Source organism: Muscardinus avellanarius (assembly GCF_963383645.1).
Source record: "Muscardinus avellanarius genome assembly, chromosome: 5".
In the NCBI taxonomy this organism is placed as follows: Eukaryota; Metazoa; Chordata; class Mammalia; order Rodentia; family Gliridae; genus Muscardinus; species Muscardinus avellanarius.
Genome location: NC_137790.1, coordinates 72048565 through 72068584, shown reverse-complemented (window position 1 = coordinate 72068584; position 20020 = coordinate 72048565). Strand labels below are relative to the sequence as shown.

The window sequence follows — 20020 nt, the reverse complement described above, 5'->3', positions numbered from 1 at the left end:
CTGAAAATAATAGTGATTAAATGTTGAATGTCTTTAATAGGTCATTGTTTTCTTCAATTTTTCCTGTTATTTCAAAAATTTCCGTGATGTAAAGGATCTTTTATTTTGTTTTAGAATAAAAAAAAATAGTTATGTAATTCACCAGACATGATAAGGGAATGAGAGAAGAGTTGTTGCTGTTCGTGTTGTCTTTCCCACATGGCTGATTTTTAGCCATTAAAGAATTTTAAAAATACATACTAATAAGAGAAAAATTATCCAAATAACAACATTTTTATTTTATTTTCTGAGACTGATCCAAAGTATTTGTCATAAAAATCAAAATATGCAACAACAAATTCAGAGATTAAAGATTATTTAGTTCTCAATATATAGAAACCAAACAGGACATTAATTTTTTCTCTCTTTTTCTTTTTTTTTTTTGGTGGTACCAGGGTTCCTGGAAACCCTTCTACCCCCGGGCTACACTCCCAGACCTATTTTTATATTTTTTTATTTGGAAATAGGGTCTCTTAAAGCCAGCAAGGCTCTCTTCAAACCTGTGCGATCCTCCTGTCTCCACCTCCCAAGCACGGAGATTACAATTGTGCGCCACCACGCCCAGCAAGACGTGAAAATTTTATAAATGTAAAACTCAGTCTCAGAGTAGTTAAATGACTTTTGGAAAGTTAAGGATAGCTACTCCTAGCTACTATGGTACAGGAAGTTCTCTTCATTGAGGGATACTTGATATAGGAAAAGTCAATTTCAAAGAAGTTTCCAATAGTAGGATCACAATTTCATAATAAATGTTGGTTACATTTGTATGATCCAACTGGTCGATAATATAAAACTAAAAACTATTATATATAAAATTATTATAAAAATTATTTTGAGTTGTAATTGCTGACATTTTAAAATTTAATAAATAATACTCCTGGGTTCCACCCCCAGTACCGTAAAAAAAAAAAAAAAAAATAGGGTTTTAGGTTCACAGAAAAACTGAGTGAGTAGACTCGGATCCTTTTCCTTGCAAGCATACATACCCATGTGTTTTTCCCCCTCATACCCATGTGTTTTTTCAGAAAGCTTTCAACATGACAAATGCAATTTTTTCTTTGCATGCAAAAAGAAGAAGCTAAACAATATTGGTCATGGATATTGGTGTAGAAATCTTTTGAGCTATATCTCTGACTTGCCCTTTTTATTTTCTATTTTGAAACAGGGTCTTGCTAATTTGCTGAGACTGGCTTCTACCTTAGATCCTCCTCTCTCAGCCTTCTATTAGATTACAGGCATGTGCCACCACACCCAGCTTGGTGTAAAAATCTTTAAGAAAACATCAGATAAGCCACATGTTTGTAATCCCAGTACTTTATGGGAGGCAGAGACAGGAGGATTGCACAGCTTTAAAGCCAGTGTAGTCAGCTATTTAGTGAGGCTCTCAGCAACTTAGACCCTGTTTCAAAATAAAATATAAAATAGGTCTGAGAGTGTAGCCCAGACCCCCAGTACCACACAAAAAAAGAAAACATCAGCAGATAGAATTGAAAAAGGGTGCTACACCACGAACAGCTGTGTTGTATCGCAAAAATCAAGAATTATTCAGTATTAGGAAGTTCATTAATATAACTCACTATATTTAATAGTCACTGAAGAAAAACAACCATTTCAATAACTGTCTTCAAAGTATTTGTTATAATTCAACACTTTCTATTTATATTTTGTGTATTAGAGATTGACCCTAGGAGTAAGACAAAGATATTTGCTCTTTTCTCTCTATTCAACTTTGTATTGAAGGTTCTAGCAAGGGAAGTTAAGCAAGAAAAAGAAAGTATTAGAATTTCAAGATTGCGGGGTGGCTCACGCTTGTAATTCCCGTGCTTGAGAGGCTAAGACAGGAGGATCGCACAGGTTCGAAGCCAGCCTCAGCTACTGAGTGAGGCTCTCAGCTACTGAGTGAGACCCTGTTTCCAAGTAAAATATATAATAGGTCTGGGAGCATAGCCCAGAGGTAGAAAGCCCCTGGGTACCAACTCCAGTACCACCAAAAAAGAAAAAAAAAAATTCAAGATTGGAAAGGCCCAGGTATGGTGGCCCAAGCTTGTAATCCCAGTACTTGGGAGGCTGAGACAGGAGGATATCCGTTTCAAGGCCAGCCTCAGCTACTTAGGCCCTCCACAACTTAGACCATGTTTGAGAATAAAGAATAAAAAATAGGGCTGGAGATGTAGCTCAGAGTTAGAATGCCTCTGGGTTCAATCCTCAGTATTGGGGGGGAAAAAAGATTGGAAAGGTAGATGAAAAACTATCTGTTTACACAGGATATGATCTTGTATATTCACTAGAAAAGTATTCACAATAATAAACTAGTTCAGCAAGATTGTAAGATATAAGATAAATATGCAAAATCAACCATATCTCTCGATTTGAGATGAACAATTTGAAAATGAAATTAAAATTCCATTTACTGCCAGGCGTGGTGGTGCACGTTTGTAATCCCAGCATTTGGGAGGCTGAGACAGGAGGATCATGGTTCCTGGACAGCCTCAGCTACTTAGGCCCTCCACAACTCAGTGAGACCCTGTTTCAAAATAAAGAAAAAATAGGTCTGGGGATGTAGTTCAGAGGTAGAATGCCCTTGGGTTCCACTCCCAGTACCTAAAAAAAAAAAAAAAAAAAAAAATGAAGATCTGAATAGAAAAACATCCTATCTTAATGAATTGGAAGATTTAACAGTGCAGTTTGTATCAGAAAACTAACTGATTTCTTTGTAGAGTTGACAAACTGATTCTAAAATTTATGTGGAATTTCAGGGATCTACATGCTAAAACAACCTTGAAAAATAAATGGGAAGACTCAAACTTCGCTTTCTAAAACTTATTAAAAGGCAATAGTAATTAAGCCAGTGAAATTGGCTGAAGAATACACATAGGCCAGTGGGATAGAGTTGAGAATTGAGAAATTAAACCATGTATACATATGGTCAACTAGTTGTCAAGAGTGCTTTCACAATCTAGGCAGCTGTAACAAAATACCAGAGACTGGTTAGCTCATAGCAGCAGAAATGTATTCTTCACAGTTTTGGAGGCTGGGAAGTCCAGGATTAAGGTGCTGATAAGTTAGTGTTTGGTGAGAGCCTGCTTTTTGATTCATGGATGGCTTTCTTTTCATATGACGGAATGGACAGGCAAACTCTTTGGGGTCTCTAAAAGCACTAATTCCATTCATGAGGGCTCTGCCATCATGGTCTAATCACATTGGCCTCATCTTTAAAACCATCACAGATTTTGTGGGGATGTAAACTTGTAACCTATAACGGATGCCAAGACCATTGAATGGAGAAAGAATAGTCTTTTCACCAAACACTGTTAGGAAGACTGTAATCACAGGCAAAGGATGAAGTTGAGCCCTTATACCATTTTAAAAAAGTAAAGAAGAACCACAGAACTAAATATCTGAGGTAAACTTATATAAAATTATTAGAAGGAGAAGGTTAAACATTTTTAGATATGACATCAGAAGCCTGAACAAGGAAAAAAAGTAGATTTGGACTTCATCAAAGTTAGAAGCTTTTGTGCTGTAAAGAATACCATCAAGAAAGTGTAAAGAGAGCCAGGTGTGGTGGTGTACACTTTTAATCCCTGCATTCCGGAGCAGAGACCAGAGGATCATGGTTCAAGGACAGCCTCAGCTACTTAGCTAGGCCCTTCACAACTCAGTGAGACCCTGTTTCAAAAAATAAAAATACTCGAAATTAGGGCTGCGTGTGTAGCTTGGAGGTACAATGCCCCCCTGGGTTCCATTCCCAGTACCACAAAAGAAAGGAAAAAAAAAGTGGAAAGATAATTTATAGAATTGGAGGACACATTTGCAAAGCATACTGCTGTATTTGAAAATATACAGTTAGCAAATCACATGAAAAGATGCTGCTTTATTAGTCATTAGGGTATCGCAAACCAAAACCACAGTGAGATATTACACCCATTAGGATGGATCAAATAAAAAGTCAAGTTTTGGCAAGATTGTAGAGAAATTGCAACCCTCATATGCTGCTAATGGGAATGTAAAATGGTAAAGCCACTTTGGGAAATGTAGTTGGGTAGCTCTTTGTGTGATAAAGCTAACTCAGCAATTCTATTCCTAGGTATGTGTGCAGAGAAATGAAAACATTTGAGCAAAAACTTGTCTACAAGTATTTATAGAAACATTGTTTATAATAGCCAAAAGGTAGAAATAGCCCAGTGTCTCAGCTGATGGAAGGATAAGTATAATTTGGCATATGTATCAAACGGAATGTTGTTTGACCATAAAAGAAAGTGAACTACTGATATATGCTGCAGTGTAAATGAGCTTTAAAACATTATGCTAAGTGGAAGAAGCCAATCATGAAAGATTATATATTATATAATTCTGAGCGTATGACACGCCTAGAATTAGAACCCTAGCTAAATGATAACAGTTCCTCGCTCTTGCTCTTGCTCTCGTGTGTGTGTGTGTGTGTGTGTGTGTGTGTGTGTGTGTGTGTGTATGGTACTGGGGTTTGAACTCAAAGGGGTTCTACCACTGAACTATACCTCTTGCCCTTTTTACTTCTTATTTTGAAACAGTCTTGCTGGCTTCCAATCTATGATTCTGCTTTCTCAGTCTCCCAAGTATTTGGGATTATAGGCATATACCACCAGGACCAGCCTGCATTTGCTTTTTTGTTTTATTTTGTTTTGTTTTTGTTTTTTGAGGTGATAAAAATAATAAAAACTGTTAAATTTATATTTTAGCAAAAGCTGTCAAAAATAGTCATTTCTGATATTCCTCCGGGGTGCACCTTGGCATGTTTATGTTTAAGGCTCAGCTTGTAGATTAACTTTTTACAGTAAACTCATCTGTTCTCTTTCTACTCTTGTAGAAATCATGACAACCCCAGGAAAAGAGAACTTTCGCCTAAAAAGTTATAAGAACAAATCTCTGAATCCTGATGAAATGCGCAGAAGAAGGGAGGAAGAAGGATTGCAGTTACGCAAGCAGAAAAGAGAAGAACAGGTAAATCCTTTGTCTTTGTTCACTTCTAGTAAAGAGCTAATGATTCATATTAAGCTGGAAACTACCCTTTTCTATTTTTCTCCTGATGATGTTCAATATATCTATATTCTCTTTCCCTACTATAAAATCAGCACTTTTTGGAGATAGGGAAGAGGAAGTCAGGAAAATTGGATTACAAGATGGAGCAGTCTCACAGGTTCCTATTTTCTCAAGATAACCACTGTTTAATATTTTGGCCTACTTTTTTTTTTAGTGTATCTTATATTTCTAAAAATGCAACCTCTTTCCTTAAGTTTTTTTTTTTTTTTTTTTTTTTTTGGTACTGGGGGTGGAACCCAGAGGCTTTCTACCTCCAGGCTATACTCCCAGACCTATTTTATATTTTATTTGGAAACAGGGTCTCACTAAGTTGCTGAGAGCCTCACTAAGTAGCTGAGGCTGGCTTCGAACCTGTGCGATCCTCCTGTCTCAGCCTCCCAAGCGCTGGATTACAAGTGGGCACCACCACACCCGCTTTTTCTTAAGATTTTGTGCATGTGTGGTAGTGAATTCTGAAATGACCAAGGAAACAAGGCTTCTTATAAACTTTAATTTGAAATATTTTATAATTTTTTTTTTTTTTTTTTGGTGGTACTGGGGTTCCTGGAAGCCCTTCTACCTCTGGGCTACACTCCCAGACCTATTTTTATATTTTTATTTAGAAACAGGGTCTCCTAAGCCAGCGCGCGCGGCTGGCTTCGAACCTGCGCGATCCTCCTGTCTCTGCCTCCCAAGCGCGGGGATTACAAGCGTGCGCCACCACGCCCGGCTAAATATTTTTTTTAAAAAGGATAAATGGGCATGGTAGTACATACCTGCAATCTCAGCCAGTACTTGGGAGGCTGAGATCACAGGTTCAGGATCAGCCTTAACAATTTTGTGAGACCTGTAGCAACTTAAGGAGACACTGTTTCAAACTAAAAATATACTTAGTATAGCCAGGTGTGGTGGCACACATTTGTAATCCCAGCATTTGGAAGGCTGAGACAGGAAGATCATAGTTCATGGCCAGCCTCAGCTGCTTAGTGAGGCCTTTTGCAACTCAGTGAGATCCTGTTTCAAAATAATAAAATACAGGGCTGGGGGTGTAGCTCGGAAGTAAAATACTCCTGGGTTCCATCCCCAGTATTGCAAAAAAACTATATATATACTTAATATATCATATGTCAGGTATGACGATGTACATCTGACTAAAAACATATGTAGGTGGAAGGTTACTATATTCATTGGATGAGATCTGAAATTATACTAGAGTTTTAATAAGTTTCTGAAGTATTACTCAATTTAAATTTTTTTGTGTGTGTGTGCTATTGGGGATGGAACCTAGAGGCATTCAACCTCTGAGCTACACCCCCCAGCTCAATTCTTTATTTTTTATTTTGAAACAGGGTTTCACTAAGTTGTGGAGGGTCTCACTTAGTAGCTGAGGCTGTCCTTGAACCGCAATCCTCTGGTCTCAGCCTCCCGAATTCTGGGATTACAAGTGTGTGCCACCACGCCTGGCCTCAATTTAAATTTTTAATTTTGTAATTTCCTGTATGATTTCTTGTATGAGCAAAACTGATATACACTAAGTAGGCTTCTTAATACCACAACTGTACTAATATATGTCTTAATTTGTAAAATAGTGAACATCAGGAAAATACAAATATATTTAAGAACTGATTTTCTTTCCACAGTTGCTTTGTCATTTATCTGGATTATTCATTGGCTTACGACAACTAAACAGTTAAGATTTGAGGGTAGTACAGAAATTGATGCTACCAAGGACACACAAAATATGTGTAACTTTGGGGGCCATCCTTCTAGCTGGCTAGAACTTAATGTGTGTTATCTGGGCTGCACTCTATAAACATCCTCTTCCAGTTGACAATGGCTGACCAAGCTAGAGTATTTTAGGAAGAAAAGTTTACTAGTTAATGCCATTGTGATTAAGCTAGTACTTGTAATTTTTCACATAAAGAAATAGGAACACTTTATATTTATTATTAAAATATTTTTAATTACAGTCTTGTTGACTCAGTATAAGTAATATAGTATTGCTAAAAAGTTAATAAAAATTACAGTGATTTTTAATGGAGGCTTACTTGATATTACTAGTTATAAGAAATCTTCTGGAATAATCAAATTGATAAACTTATGGTCAAAGATAGAATGTTCCTGGGTTCCATTTCCTGTACCACAAAACCAAAAGTGTGTGTGTGTGTGTGTGTGTGTGTGTGTGTGTGTGTGTGTGTGTGTGTTGTGTGTTTGTTTTTTAGGAACAAAAAATACATTTATTTATTTATTTACTTATTTATTTATTCTTTGTACTGAGGAATGAACCCAGGGGCATTCTACCTCTGAGCTACACCCCCAGTCCTTTATTTTTTGTATAGAAGCGGTCTTGCTAAATTGCTCAAGCTGGTCTTGACCCTGTGATCCTCCTGTCTTAGCTTTGAAGTACCTGGGTTACAGGTGTGCACCACCATGCCCTGCTAATACCCAGATTTAACATGGGAAAATGGACAGAGTCTGGCATACAAAAAAACTGTGACAGATTTAAGATTTAGCAGTAAGTGACATTAAAATTCTATATATTCTATATTTTAAAAAGTTAAGTTAGAAACATGGAAGACAAAGACTCAATTGAACTTGTAGATATAAGAACTATGATGTCTGAGATAAAAAAAAATACACAGATGAGATTAGTGCAAGTCAGAAATTGCAGATTTGTGAACTTTAAGGCACAGGAATAGAAACTTTTATGTTGTTGGGATATGATATTAAAGGCAGAAAGTTTGCTTTTCTTTCCAACAGAAAGTGCTTCTCCTGTGTTTTTCTCTGGTTTTACATTTAAGTCGGTGATGCACTTTGAGTTGATTTTGTACATGGTGAGAGACAGAGGTCTTGTTTCATTTTTCTACATTTGGATATCTAGCTTTCCTAAGCACCATTTATTGAAGAGACTGTCCTTTCTCCACTGTATGTTTTTGGTGCCTTTCATGTGGTTTTGAGATTTTCTTTTAGGACTTTGTATGACTGGTTTTGAGTAGTTTGGTTATAGTATTGGGTTTTTTTTGTGTGTGATTGAGAGTTACTACGTGTCTTTGATCAGCGAACTTAACGGTGTTCATTAATTATGCAAAAGTTAAGCTGTTACTTCTTTAAATATTTCTTCTTTATTCTTTTCACTTTTGGAAATGCCAGTTGTTCATTTATTACTTTTCTTGTTTTCCCATAATTCACCTGTGGCTTGTGTGTGTGTTCTTTTATCTCTTTTTATTGGCCAAGGGCGCTCCTGGCCGCCGTGCTCGTCTGCGCAGTGCTGGGGCTAGATGCGCTCAGAGCAACAGTACCCACTCTCTGTAGTGAAAGCTGTGGACCTTCGCTCTTGGCAGGGAGATAAAACACATTGCTACTAAGTACTTGGGCTCCCAACTTCTACAAAAGACACATACTGTTGTGTTTTTTTTTTGTTTGTTTGTTTGTTTTTGGTGGTACTGGGGGTGGAACCCAGAGGCTTTCTACCTCCGGGCTATACTCCCAGACCCATTTTATATTTTATTTGGAAACAGGGTCTCACTTAGTTGATGAGAGCCTCACTAAGCAGCTGAGGCTGGCTGCGCACCTGTTATCCTCCTGTTTCAGACTCCCAAGTACTGGGATGACAAGTGTGTGCCACCATACCCAGCTGATATTTCTATTACACCCTTTATAATTGTCCCATACAGTTATTGGATATTCTGAGTATTTTTCTCTTAGGTTTTCAGTTTTGAAGATTTCTAGTGAAAAGTTGTCAAGCTCAGAGGTTATTTCCATAGCCATATCTGGACTATTAATAAACCAAATGCTTTAAAGATCAACATAATTCTTTTAAAATTTTTCAAAGTTTTAATTGGGATATGTAATTATACCATAATAGTGGAATTTTTGTTACATATTTGTACTTACATATAAGATATTCTCCATTTCTGTTGCAGTGTTTTTGATCACTTGCATGTCTTCTTGGTTCTTAGAATTCTATCTCTTTCCCTTACTTTGCCTCTTTGTTTTTGAATTATTTTTATCCATTAGAGCCCTTAGCATATTAATCATGATTTTAATTTTTCCAGTTGGAAAATTCTAGCATCTGTATTATATTCAAGACTGGTTCTGATACTTTTCTGTCTCTTAAAGTTGTGTCTTTTTTTTTGCAGGATTGGGGGTAGAACTCAGGGGTATTCGACCTCTGAGCTATACCGCTTGCCCTATTCTGTATTCTTTATTTTGAAACAGGGTCTCACTAAGTTATGGAGGGCCTCACTAAGTAGCTGAGGGTGTCCGCAAACCATGATCCTCTGGTCTCAGCCTCCCGAATGCTGGGATTACAAGTGTGTGCCACCATGCCGGGCTCTTTTTATCTTTTTTTTTTTTTTTTTTTTTTTTTGGTGGTACTGGGGATGGAACCCTTCTACTTCCAGGCTACATGCTACACTTCCCGACCTATTTTTTATTTATTTGGAGATAGAGTCTCTTAAGCCAGTGAGGGTGGCTTTGAACCTGTGTGATCCTCCTGTCTTCACCTCCCGGGGGATTACAAGTGTGCCCCCGCGCCCGGCTTATCTTTCTTTTTCTCTTGTAAGTTTTTTCTTGGTAGCTGGACATTGTGTGCTGGGTAAAAGCAACTGTTTTCAACAAGCCTTTGAAAAGTGTTTTTGTTATTAGGGTATGCTGTCTCCATAGAATGAGTTACGAAGCATTCCCTATGCTTCTGTCATCTGGAAAATTATAATTTTGCACTGATCAGTATTAAGACTTAAAGGGAACCTTTTGTAGATCTTTGAATTCTCTTTATGTTGATATCTCCTCTTCAGTACTCTGCCTTGTGAATTTTGTGGGTCTTGGCTTCCTCAGTTAAAAACTGTTCAATTCAAAGCACCTTTAAGCCCTGGTTTTACTTTCTCTGTACTATAGCCTGGAAATTGCAGGCAGTAATCTTAGGCAATCATGGGGCTGATCTTGTGTTTTTCTTTTAGAAATCTGTGGCCTCTGCTACCTTTTGTCCACTGGCTAAAACATTATTTTGTCCACATTTTGGTTATTTAGGTTTGGAGAAAGTTTGATATTACTCCATCCTTTGTGGTTTGATAAATAGGTGTGCTACTCAGTGCTCTTAAGGATATTATGAAAGGTGCTTTTTTGGGCTGACTTGGGAGAGAACTATTGTTCTTTGCCTAAGCAAATTAGCCGGGTGTTGTGGCGCATGCTTATAATCCCAACATTTGAGAGACTGAGACAGGAGGATCACGGTTCGCAGACAGCCTCAGCTACTTAGTGAGGCCCTTTGCAACTCAGTGAGACCCTATTTCAAAATAAAGAATAAAAATAGGGCTGAGGGTGTAGCTTGGAGGCAGAATGCCTCTGGGTTCCCTTCCCAGTAGTGCAAAATAAATAAATAAATAAAGTTAGGTTCAGGTACATTTGTTGTCATTTATTTCTGGAGGATTAAGTGGAAGTATTATTCTGTTGTTGTTTGTCTTCATTTTCTGTGCTGTGTTAAGACTATCCTGTTGGCCTGCTTCACATAAAGGGATGAGAGAAATAGCCAAACCAGACCAAGTCCTTTTTTAATGTCATGCAGTTTCAGGGGTGTGTGTGTGTGTGTGTGTGTGTGTTACTGAGGATAGAACCCAGGGGCTTTTCTACCTCCGGGGTATACTCCCAGACTTATATTTTATTTGGAAACAGGGTCTCACAAAGTTGCTTAGGCTGTCTTCAAATCTGCAGGATCCTTGTCTCAGCCTCCCAAATGGCTGGGATTACAAGCATGCGCCACCATGCCCAGCTAAGCCTGTTTTAATTTTATGCATGTTGTGGTAATTATATTAGTTTATAAGACTGGAAAAAATCAGATATTGTTCCTTATCAGGAAAGGTTGAAAGTAGCACAAAACTTTAGACTATTTAAAATGACTTTCAAAGAGCTCCATCTCTAGTGCTTTTTGGCTGGGGTGGGAGAGATACTGAAGTTTGAACCAAGGGGTATTTTACCTTTGAGCTACATTGCCGGCCTTATTTTATTTTGAAGCACAGTCTTGCTAAGGCTGGCCTCAAATCAATAGTCCTTCAATTTCAGTCTTAAGTACTGGGGATTATAAGTTAGCATCACCATAGCCAGCTTCCTAGTGCATTTTAAATGGAATCCCTTGTATTTGGATGTTGAACTCCGTTATGTTAGAATGGCATTGGTAACACTCTTTTTTATTTTTCAGCTATTCAAGCGAAGAAATGTTGCCACAGCAGAAGAAGAAACAGAAGAAGAAGTTATGTCAGATGGTGGCTTTCATGAGGCCCAGATTAATAACATGGAGATGGCACCAGTAAGTGTAATAATAAATGAACGCTTTTAGTGTTTTTGTAAAGATAATGAGATAGGTGTCTTTTTGAGCTTAATAAAGATTAAGTTGGCTACAAAAAGTACATGGCATTACATTTTCTATTATTTCTTTATTTATTTTTATTTATTTGTGAAACTGGTGATAGAACCCAGTGGCATTTTACCTCCAAGCTACACAACTAACTCTCTCTTTCTTTTTTTAGTCTTTATTTTGAAAAAGGGTCTCACTAAGTTGCAGAAAGCCTCACTAAGTAGCTGAGGCTGGCAGTGAACCTGAAATCCTCCCGTCTCAGACTCCCAAGTACTGGAATTACAAGTATGAGTCACCATGCCCGGCAGATATTACATTCTTTTAAAGAAGCTATATGAGCCAAGCATGGTGGTGGCATACATGTAATAAATACCAGTACCTGAGAGGCTGAGATAGGATCACAGGTTCGTGGCTAGCCTCAGCAACTTATAAGGGCCTCTGCAACTTAGTGAGACTCTGTTTCAAAATAAAGAACAAAAAATAGAACTGGAGGTGGAACTCAGAGGTAGAATGCCCCTGGGTTCAATGCCCCATACCACCAAAAAAAAAAAAAAGCTGTATATGTGATCTTCATGGTTTATTAAATGTTTATTATATTTTATATAATGTACAGTTAAGTAAATTATCTAACTTATGATTAATTCATCTATAAAACTTATAAAGAATACGTGTCAAAACATCCTGTTGTACCCCATAAATTTATATAATTATTATCTTATTTTTTCATTTTTAAAATATTTTATAAGATAAAATTGCTCCTCAAAAAACATTATGGGATTATCCCAGCATTCGGGAGGCCGAGACAGGAGGATCGCGGTTCACAGACAGCCTCAGCTACTTAGTGAGGCCCTTTCCAACTTAGTGAGACCCTGTTTCAAAATAAAGAATAAAATATAGGGCAGGTGGTGTAGCTCTGAGGCCAAATTCCTCTAGGTTCCATCCCCAAACCCACAAAGACAAACAAACAAAAAAATGGGATTATAAAATTATTTCTTAGAACTTGCACTTATAAAAGTGACATGTGTGGCTTTAAAATGTGTTTTGTATTAGAATTATTAGAATACTTTGTTGTGAACCAATTTGTAACTTTATTTAGGTTTTATTAAAGATATAAAAAATTAGGCTTTATTTATGTGGATGAGACTAGTCTCGATTTCCTTTGTATTGGAATTAGTTGTGTGTTTAAAAATAAATCATAGAGCCAGGCGTGGTGGCACATGCTTGTAATCCCAGTGCTTGGGAAGCTGAGACAGGAGGATCGCGCAGGTTCGAAGCCAGCCTCAGCTACTTAGTGAGGCTCTCAGCAACTTAGTGAGACCCTGTTTCCAAATAAAGTGTAAAATAGGTCTGGGAATATAGCCCAGTGGTAGAAAAGTCCCTGGGTTCCACCCCCAGTACCACAAAAAAATAAAAATAAAATAAAAATAAATCATATAGCCAGGTGTGGTGGTGCATGCCTATAGTCTCTGTACTTGGGAGTCACAGGAGGATTGCAGGTTCAAGGCCTGCCTCAGGAACTTAGCAAGACTCTATTTCAAAATAAAAAAATAAAAAGGGCTAGTGGTGTCGTTCAGAGGTAGAGTGCTCCTGGGTTCAATCCCCAGTTTTTTTTAAAAAAGATAATTTATGCACAGGGTCTAGATAATTTGCTGAAAGTCTTGCCAAGTTCCTGGGCTGGTCTCAAACCTGTGAGCCTTCTATCTCATACTTCCAAATATTGGGATTATATGCATGTACCACTATGCTAAATGTTCAGGTTTTTTTTTTTTTTTTTTTTTTGGTGGTACTGTGGTTCCCTCTGGGCTACACTTCCAGATCTATTTTTTATACTTTTTTATTTGGAAACAGGGTCTCTTAAGCTAGCACAGCTGGCTTCAAACCTGTGCGATCATCCTGTCTCCGCCTCCCAAGCACAGGGATTACAAGCTTGCGCCACCACGCCCAGCTTCTGTTCAGGTTTTTTTACAAAAGAAAAAATGTTTTCTCTGTCAGTCATCCAGTGGCAACTACCATTATTCTTTTTTAAAAAATTCATTTTAAGAGCTTTTGTATGTGAAAGAAGGTAAGTATTTCTTATTCTGTCAACTGGTGGCATTATGCACAATGTTTAATAATTTTTTCTTTATTAAACTTCATAAATCTCTAGTGTGTGTGTGTGTATATATATATATATATATATATTTTTTTTTTTTTTTTGGTGGTGGTGGTACTGGGGGTGGAACCTAGAGGCTTTCTACCTCCGGGCTATACTCCCAGACCTTTTTTATACTTTATTTGGAAACAGGGTCTCACTAAGTAGCTGAGGCTGGGTTCTAACCCATGCGATCCTCCTGTCTCAGCCTCCCAAGCGCGGGGATTACAAACGTGCACCACCACGCCCGCCTTGAGATTCCTTTTTCACTACTGTGAGCTTTTTACTCAGGGACAAAGACTTTGGCTTCATTATATTACTGGTTATCTTATCCATTTTGCATATGAAGATTGTTCTACCTTTGTGTACCTTATGGAGAATTATGGTTAACTTGATAACTTGGTCATAATGTATATTCTTTCTTTTCCTCTGAATTAAGGTAACATTTGACTATATTTGCCTTTTGTTTGTGGTCCCAGGGTGGTGTCATTACTTCTGACATGATTGAAATGATATTTTCCAATAATCCAGAGCAACAGCTTTCTGCAACTCAGAAATTCAGAAAACTGCTTTCAAAAGGTGAGTTGTCAGTATCTTTTCATCTCTTTAAAGTAATCCTTTCACATAATCTGTTTTCATACCACAGATCATTTGTTTTGGAATGTGTTGTATTAATAAAAAATAAAGAGAAACATATAGACATGTAATTGTGAGAAATGCCTTATTTTCTTATTTAGGTGATTTTATCAAGATGAGAAGGTAGCATTATTTCACTTTTGAGCAATCCTGTAAGTGACCTTATAGTGAATAGTTGTCCTCATATTATTTTTATTCAAATTGAGAAGCTCTACTTTATTTATAGAAAAACTAAAAATATTTCCTGAAAGAGCAGTAGTTGTTAATTTTAGTGTTAGCAGTTTACTACTAAAAGTTTAGATTTACTGGTGGGTCGATTATAAAACCATTTTTAGTATAATTAGTATAGAATGGAGTCTGATATTTTTTGTCACCCTGGGCAAATAAAATAATCTGAATATGTTGCGAACAAATACCTCCCAAGCCAGGCATGGTGGCACATACTTGTAATCTCAGCATTCAGGAGGCTGAGACAGGAGGATCACAGTTCGCAGACAGCCTCAGCTCCTTAGTGAGGCTCTTTGCAACTCAATGAGACCCTGTTTCAAAATAAAGAATTAAAAAATAGGGCATGGGTGTAGCTCGGAGGTGAAATGCCCCTGGGTTCCATCCCCAGACCCGGGGGAAGAAAAAAAAAAAAAAAAAAAACCTCCCAGCAGTAAGTTATGGTTGTTTAGAATCATTAGAGAATCATTTGTGGTTGAAGAAATCAGTATATTCCCTGTAACACTTTTTAAAAATTGTCTTTTGTATGACAGTTTTCTAAATACTTGAAAGGGAGATATGCCTTTCACCCCTCTTAAAAAGTCTTGTCTTGGCCAGGTGTGGTGGCACACTCTTGTAATGTCAGTATTTGGGAGGCTGGAATAGGAGGATCACAGTTCTCGGACAGCCTCAGCTACTTAGTGAAGCCCTTTGCTACTCAGACTCTATTTCAAAATAAAGAATAAAAAGTAGGGCTGGGGGGTGTAGCTGGGAGGTACAGTGCCCCTTGGTTCCACCCCAGTACCAAAAAAAAGTCTTGACTTTTTTCAGCATGTTGAGTCTAATGGGTTTTTCACATAATGTGGCTTGTTATGCCTTTTTTTACATTTTACTTTTCTGCATGTATTCTAGTTTGCCAGCATCACTCTTAAAAACATAATATATATAGCTGAGAGTGGTGGTACAGACCTGTTACCCTATACTTGTGAGGCTGAGGAAGGAGAATTGTAGGTTGAAGGGTAGCCTCAACAACTTAGTGACACCCTGTTTTCTAACTTAAAAAAGAGCTGAGAGTGTAGCTCAGAGGTAGAAGGCCCCTAGGTACGATCCCCAGAATCAAGAACAGAAAAAGTCATAACTAGAATACAATACTTAAAGATGGTGTTCTTGTTACTTTAGGGAATGGTGAGTGAGAGATTACCTTCTTTGTTCTAAAACTTTATTCCAGTAATTAGTTCAAAATAACATTAGTTATTTTGGTATTATTAGGTATAGTAATATTTTAGTAAAATTTTAGCAAACTTAATTCCTGAAATTTTCTTCATGTACTTCAGTTAGATTTTGTGTTGGAGATTATGTGAATTTTTTTAAATTGCCTTTTTTTTTTCTCCCTGTGGTACTAGAGATTGAACCTAGTATTATTCTTCAGAGCTACAATTCCAGCCCCTTTAATAGTTCTTGCTAGGTTGCGGAGTCTCACTACATTGCTGAGATTGTTTTTGAACTTGTGATACTCCTGCCTTAGGCTCCCAAGTACTGGGATTGCAGGCCTAGCTTAAAATTGCCTTTTAAAAACTTTGGTTATAGCTAGGCATGGTGGTGCATGCTTGTAAAACCAGTATTTAAGAGGCTGAGACACGAGGTGCGTAGGTTCGAAACCAGACTCAACAGCTTAGTGAGGCTGTCGGCTACTTAGTGAGACCATGTTTCCAAATGAAATATAAAATAGGTCTGGAGGTATACCTCCGAGGTCGAAGCCACTGGGTTCCATCCCTAATGCTACACACACCCAAAAAAACGTTGGTTATAGCTGAGCATAGGGGCTCATTCTTATAATCCAAATACTTGAAGCCGGGCGTGGTGGTGCACGCTTGTAATCCCCGCGCTTGGGAGGCTGAGACAGGAGGATCGCACAGGTTCGAAGCCACTTAGTGAGGCTCTCAGCAACTTGGTGAGACCCTGTTTACAAATAAAATAGAAAATAGGTCTGCCGGGCGTGGTGGCGCACACTTGTAATCCCCGTGCTTGGGAGGCAGAAACAGGAGGATCGCGCAGGTTCGAAGCCAGCCGCGCGCGCTGGTTTAGGAGACCCTGTTTCCAAAATGAAAATGTAAAAAATAGGTCTGGGAGTGTAGCCCGGAGGTAGAAGGGCTTCCAGGAACCCCAGTACCACCAAAAAAAAAAAAAAAAAATAGGTCTGGGAGTATAGCCTGGAGGTAGAAAGCCTCTGGGTTCCACCCCCAGTACCACCAAAAAAAAAAAAAAAAAAAACCAATAAAATAAAATAAAAAAAAATACTTGGGAGGCTGAGACAGGATTGTAGGTTAGAGAACATCCTCAGCAAGTAGTATACAACTCATCAACCTAGCAAAAAAAAAATAAGGTTGGTGATGTAGCTCAGAGGTAAAATGCCCCTGAGTTCAATCCCTAGTAACATACACACACACACACAATTTTTGGTTACTAGGCTGGGCATGGTGGCACACGCTTGTAATTCCACATTTGGGAGGCAGAGACCAGAGGATCGTGGTTTGTAGACAGCCTCAGCTACTTAGCAGGTCCCTTCACAACTCAGACCATTTCAAAAATAAAAGACTAAAAAATAGGGCTGGGGGGGGGGGTAGCTGAGAGGTACAGTGCCCCTGGGTTCCATCCCCAGTACCGCAAAAGAGAGAGAGAGAGAGCACGCGAGCCAGCCCGCCAGCCGGCCAGCCATTGACTTTGCAAAGAATCTGGTAGTACTGTCATCTAAGTGCAGTTTGCTGGCATTACCAGATGCATGCTGTCAAAAACTCAAATCTCTTGCTGAAATTATTAATCTATCAGGCATTTCTTCTCTACCCAATAAGTTTATTGAATTACTTCACTTATTTATTTATTTATTTATTTACTTATTTATTTATTTTTGCAGTACTGAGGATAGCTCTCAGGGGCATTCTACCTTCAAGCTACACCCTCAGCCCTATTTTTTACTCTTTATTTTTTGAAACAGGGTCTTACTGAGTTGCAAAGGGCCTCACTAAGTAGCTGAGGCTGTCTGCAAACCGTGATCCTCTTGTCTCAGCCTCTGGTGTGCTGTAATTACAAGCATGTGCCACCATGCCCGGTGAATTACTTCATTTATAAGATACTGTATTGTGGGCCGGGCATGGTGGCGCACGCTTGTAATCCCAGGATTCGAGAGGCTGAGACAGGAGGATCACGGTTCGCAGACAGCCTTAGCTACATAGTGAGATCCTCTGCAACTCAGTGAGACCCTGTTTCAAAATAAATAATAATAAATAGGGCTGGGAGTGTAGCTTGGTGGTAGAAGGCCCCTGGGTTCCATTCCTAGTACCGCAAAAAAAGATGCTGTGTTGTCACATGAAAATTAGATTAGTTTGACAGGTCAGTTGTAGTGAATTCTTGCTGGTACCTGCTTATCACTACAAGTATTAAATTATGTCCTGTATCCTATAATATATATTTTAGTACAGTGTATAATAAATAGCAATATACTGTAAAATCTCATGTACAGAAAAAGAACTAGAAGAAAATGTACCAAAATGCTAACAGTAGTTGTGCATGAATATTCCCCCCTGATTTCTAAGTTTCTTTAAAATAGTAGAGGCAGCAGTATTTGTGTGTGTGTGTGTGTGTGTGTGTGTGTGTGTGTGTGTGTGTGTGTTTGTGTGTGGTAGGTGTTACTTGGTATTGAATGAAGCAAGAGGTAGTCTACTTCTGAGCCAGTCTCCCAGTATTATTTTTTTATTTTGGAACAAGGTCTCAGTAGTTGTGGAGAGCCTTATTAAATCGCTGGGGCTGGTTGCAAACCTTTGATCTTCCTGTCTCAGCCTCCCAAGTACTGGGATTACAGGCATGTGCTAACATGCCTGGCTGCAGCAGTATTTTTTATTCTTATAAATTCTTAGGGGATGGATGTAACTTGGTGGTAGAGCACTTGCCTCACATGTGCAAATCCAGGCTCTGTCAATCCCCAACACTGCAAAAACAAACTACTCCAGCACCACAAAATAAAGAACTCAGTTCATCTTTCCATTTTTGTATTGAAGTATATCTTCCCTATATGAAGCCTTTCAAACTACCTTTGTGTCAATTAAGTGGCTTAATTAATTACCTCTCAATTGAATGGGTAGACTCAATTTTACTTTTCATCCTTTTCATATTAAGATATATCTTCTTTGTGTGAAACCTGTCAAATTATCCTAAGTATAAAGTGACAAAATTCAACTTTGCTGGGGGTTTTTCCCCTCTTATTTTGGTAGTTTTCCAACATGTAGAAGCTGGTAAACGAGGGAGGGTTATTGGAGATAATTTTGAGCTCGAAAGTCTTTGCATTGAACTCAAAAGGATTGTTTTTCTATTTTCCTTTTATTTTATGGGGAAACAGAGCCTAACCCTCCTATTGATGAAGTTATCAGCACACCAGGAGTAGTGGCCAGGTTTGTGGAATTCCTCAAACGAAAAGAGAATTGTACATTGCAGGTGCGAACCATTTTCATTTCTTACCTCTTACGTTTAACACTTTTATTCTGTATGTGAATTTTTAACTTATTTTAATCTGTATGAAGGATTAAGTTTGTTTATAATGATATTCCTGACAATTACATTGCAAGCTGCTTTTATAGCTTTGTTAACATGTAGGCCCTGCCTGGTTATTCTCTTTAGAAATTTGTGTCTTTAATCATTTAAAATGTTTTATGATGATTATAGGTAAGCTTATCTAATAGGGAAATGTTTTCAGTAGCAGAACCATTGTAAATAGGAACCCTTGTGTGGACTACATAAAATTTTGAAGTTGTTGTAGATCATACTTGTTGGCTTTCTCAGGATGGTATAATATGGGTTGATTAGAAACTCCCCAAACCAGGTCCTAATTGATTTTCTCTCTACCCCAAAAGAGCTGACAAGGAGAGATTGCTTTGTCAGAAATCTGTATACTTCCTGTTACATCATTTTAACCACAGTACTGTACTGTATAGGAATTATAAGAAGAAATTGGATAATTTTCACAGTAAAAGAAACTAGCTATCACCTGACTCTTATCCTTGTGGTGGGTTTTTTTGTTTGTTTTAATTTTTGTGGTACTGGGGATTGAACCCAGGGGCATTCTATCTCCAAGCTACACCCCCCAGCCCTATTTTTTATTCTTCATTTTGAAACAGGGTCTCACTGTGTTGCAAAGAGCCTAAGTATCAGCTGAGGCTGTCCTTGAACTGCAATCCTTCCTTCTCAGCCTCCCAAATGCTGGGATTACAAGCGTGTGCCACCACGCCCAGCTCTAGACTGCCTTAAGTACTGTTTTGTGTTTTTTTTTTTTCCTAAGTAAAGTTGTATTTTTAGTAAACTAGGGATTGATAGGTATACCTCATTGTATAGCCAGCTAAATCACTACCTGCATTATTAACAAATATCTGTTATCTCTAAACTTTCACTGTAGTATGTAATCTGAAGGGCCCAGACCCTTAAAAGACACTTTGCAACTATCAGCTTTGGTTAGTGTACCAAGTAGATCACAAAATGGGGATTATTTTTTCAAGTAATATTGCCAATAACAAATCATAAAGATATCACTCTCCACACACACACCTCCACTTGTGATT

General features: G+C 38.1%; 1 protein-coding gene across 1 annotated transcript in view; it reads left to right on the top strand.

Moving 5' to 3' along the window:
- Positions 1-4890: 4890 nt before the first annotated feature.
- KPNA1 (karyopherin subunit alpha 1) overlaps positions 4891-20020 on the top strand; it is a gene marked incomplete at both ends in the record, with an annotated part of 40383 nt that continues 25253 nt past the window's right edge. The window contains 4 exons of the mRNA XM_080696861.1: positions 4891-5019; positions 11291-11398; positions 14057-14156; positions 18808-18902. Coding sequence (XP_080552987.1) covers positions 4891-5019; positions 11291-11398; positions 14057-14156; positions 18808-18902 — 432 coding nt within the window. The remainder of the gene's footprint in view (positions 5020-11290; positions 11399-14056; positions 14157-18807; positions 18903-20020) is intronic.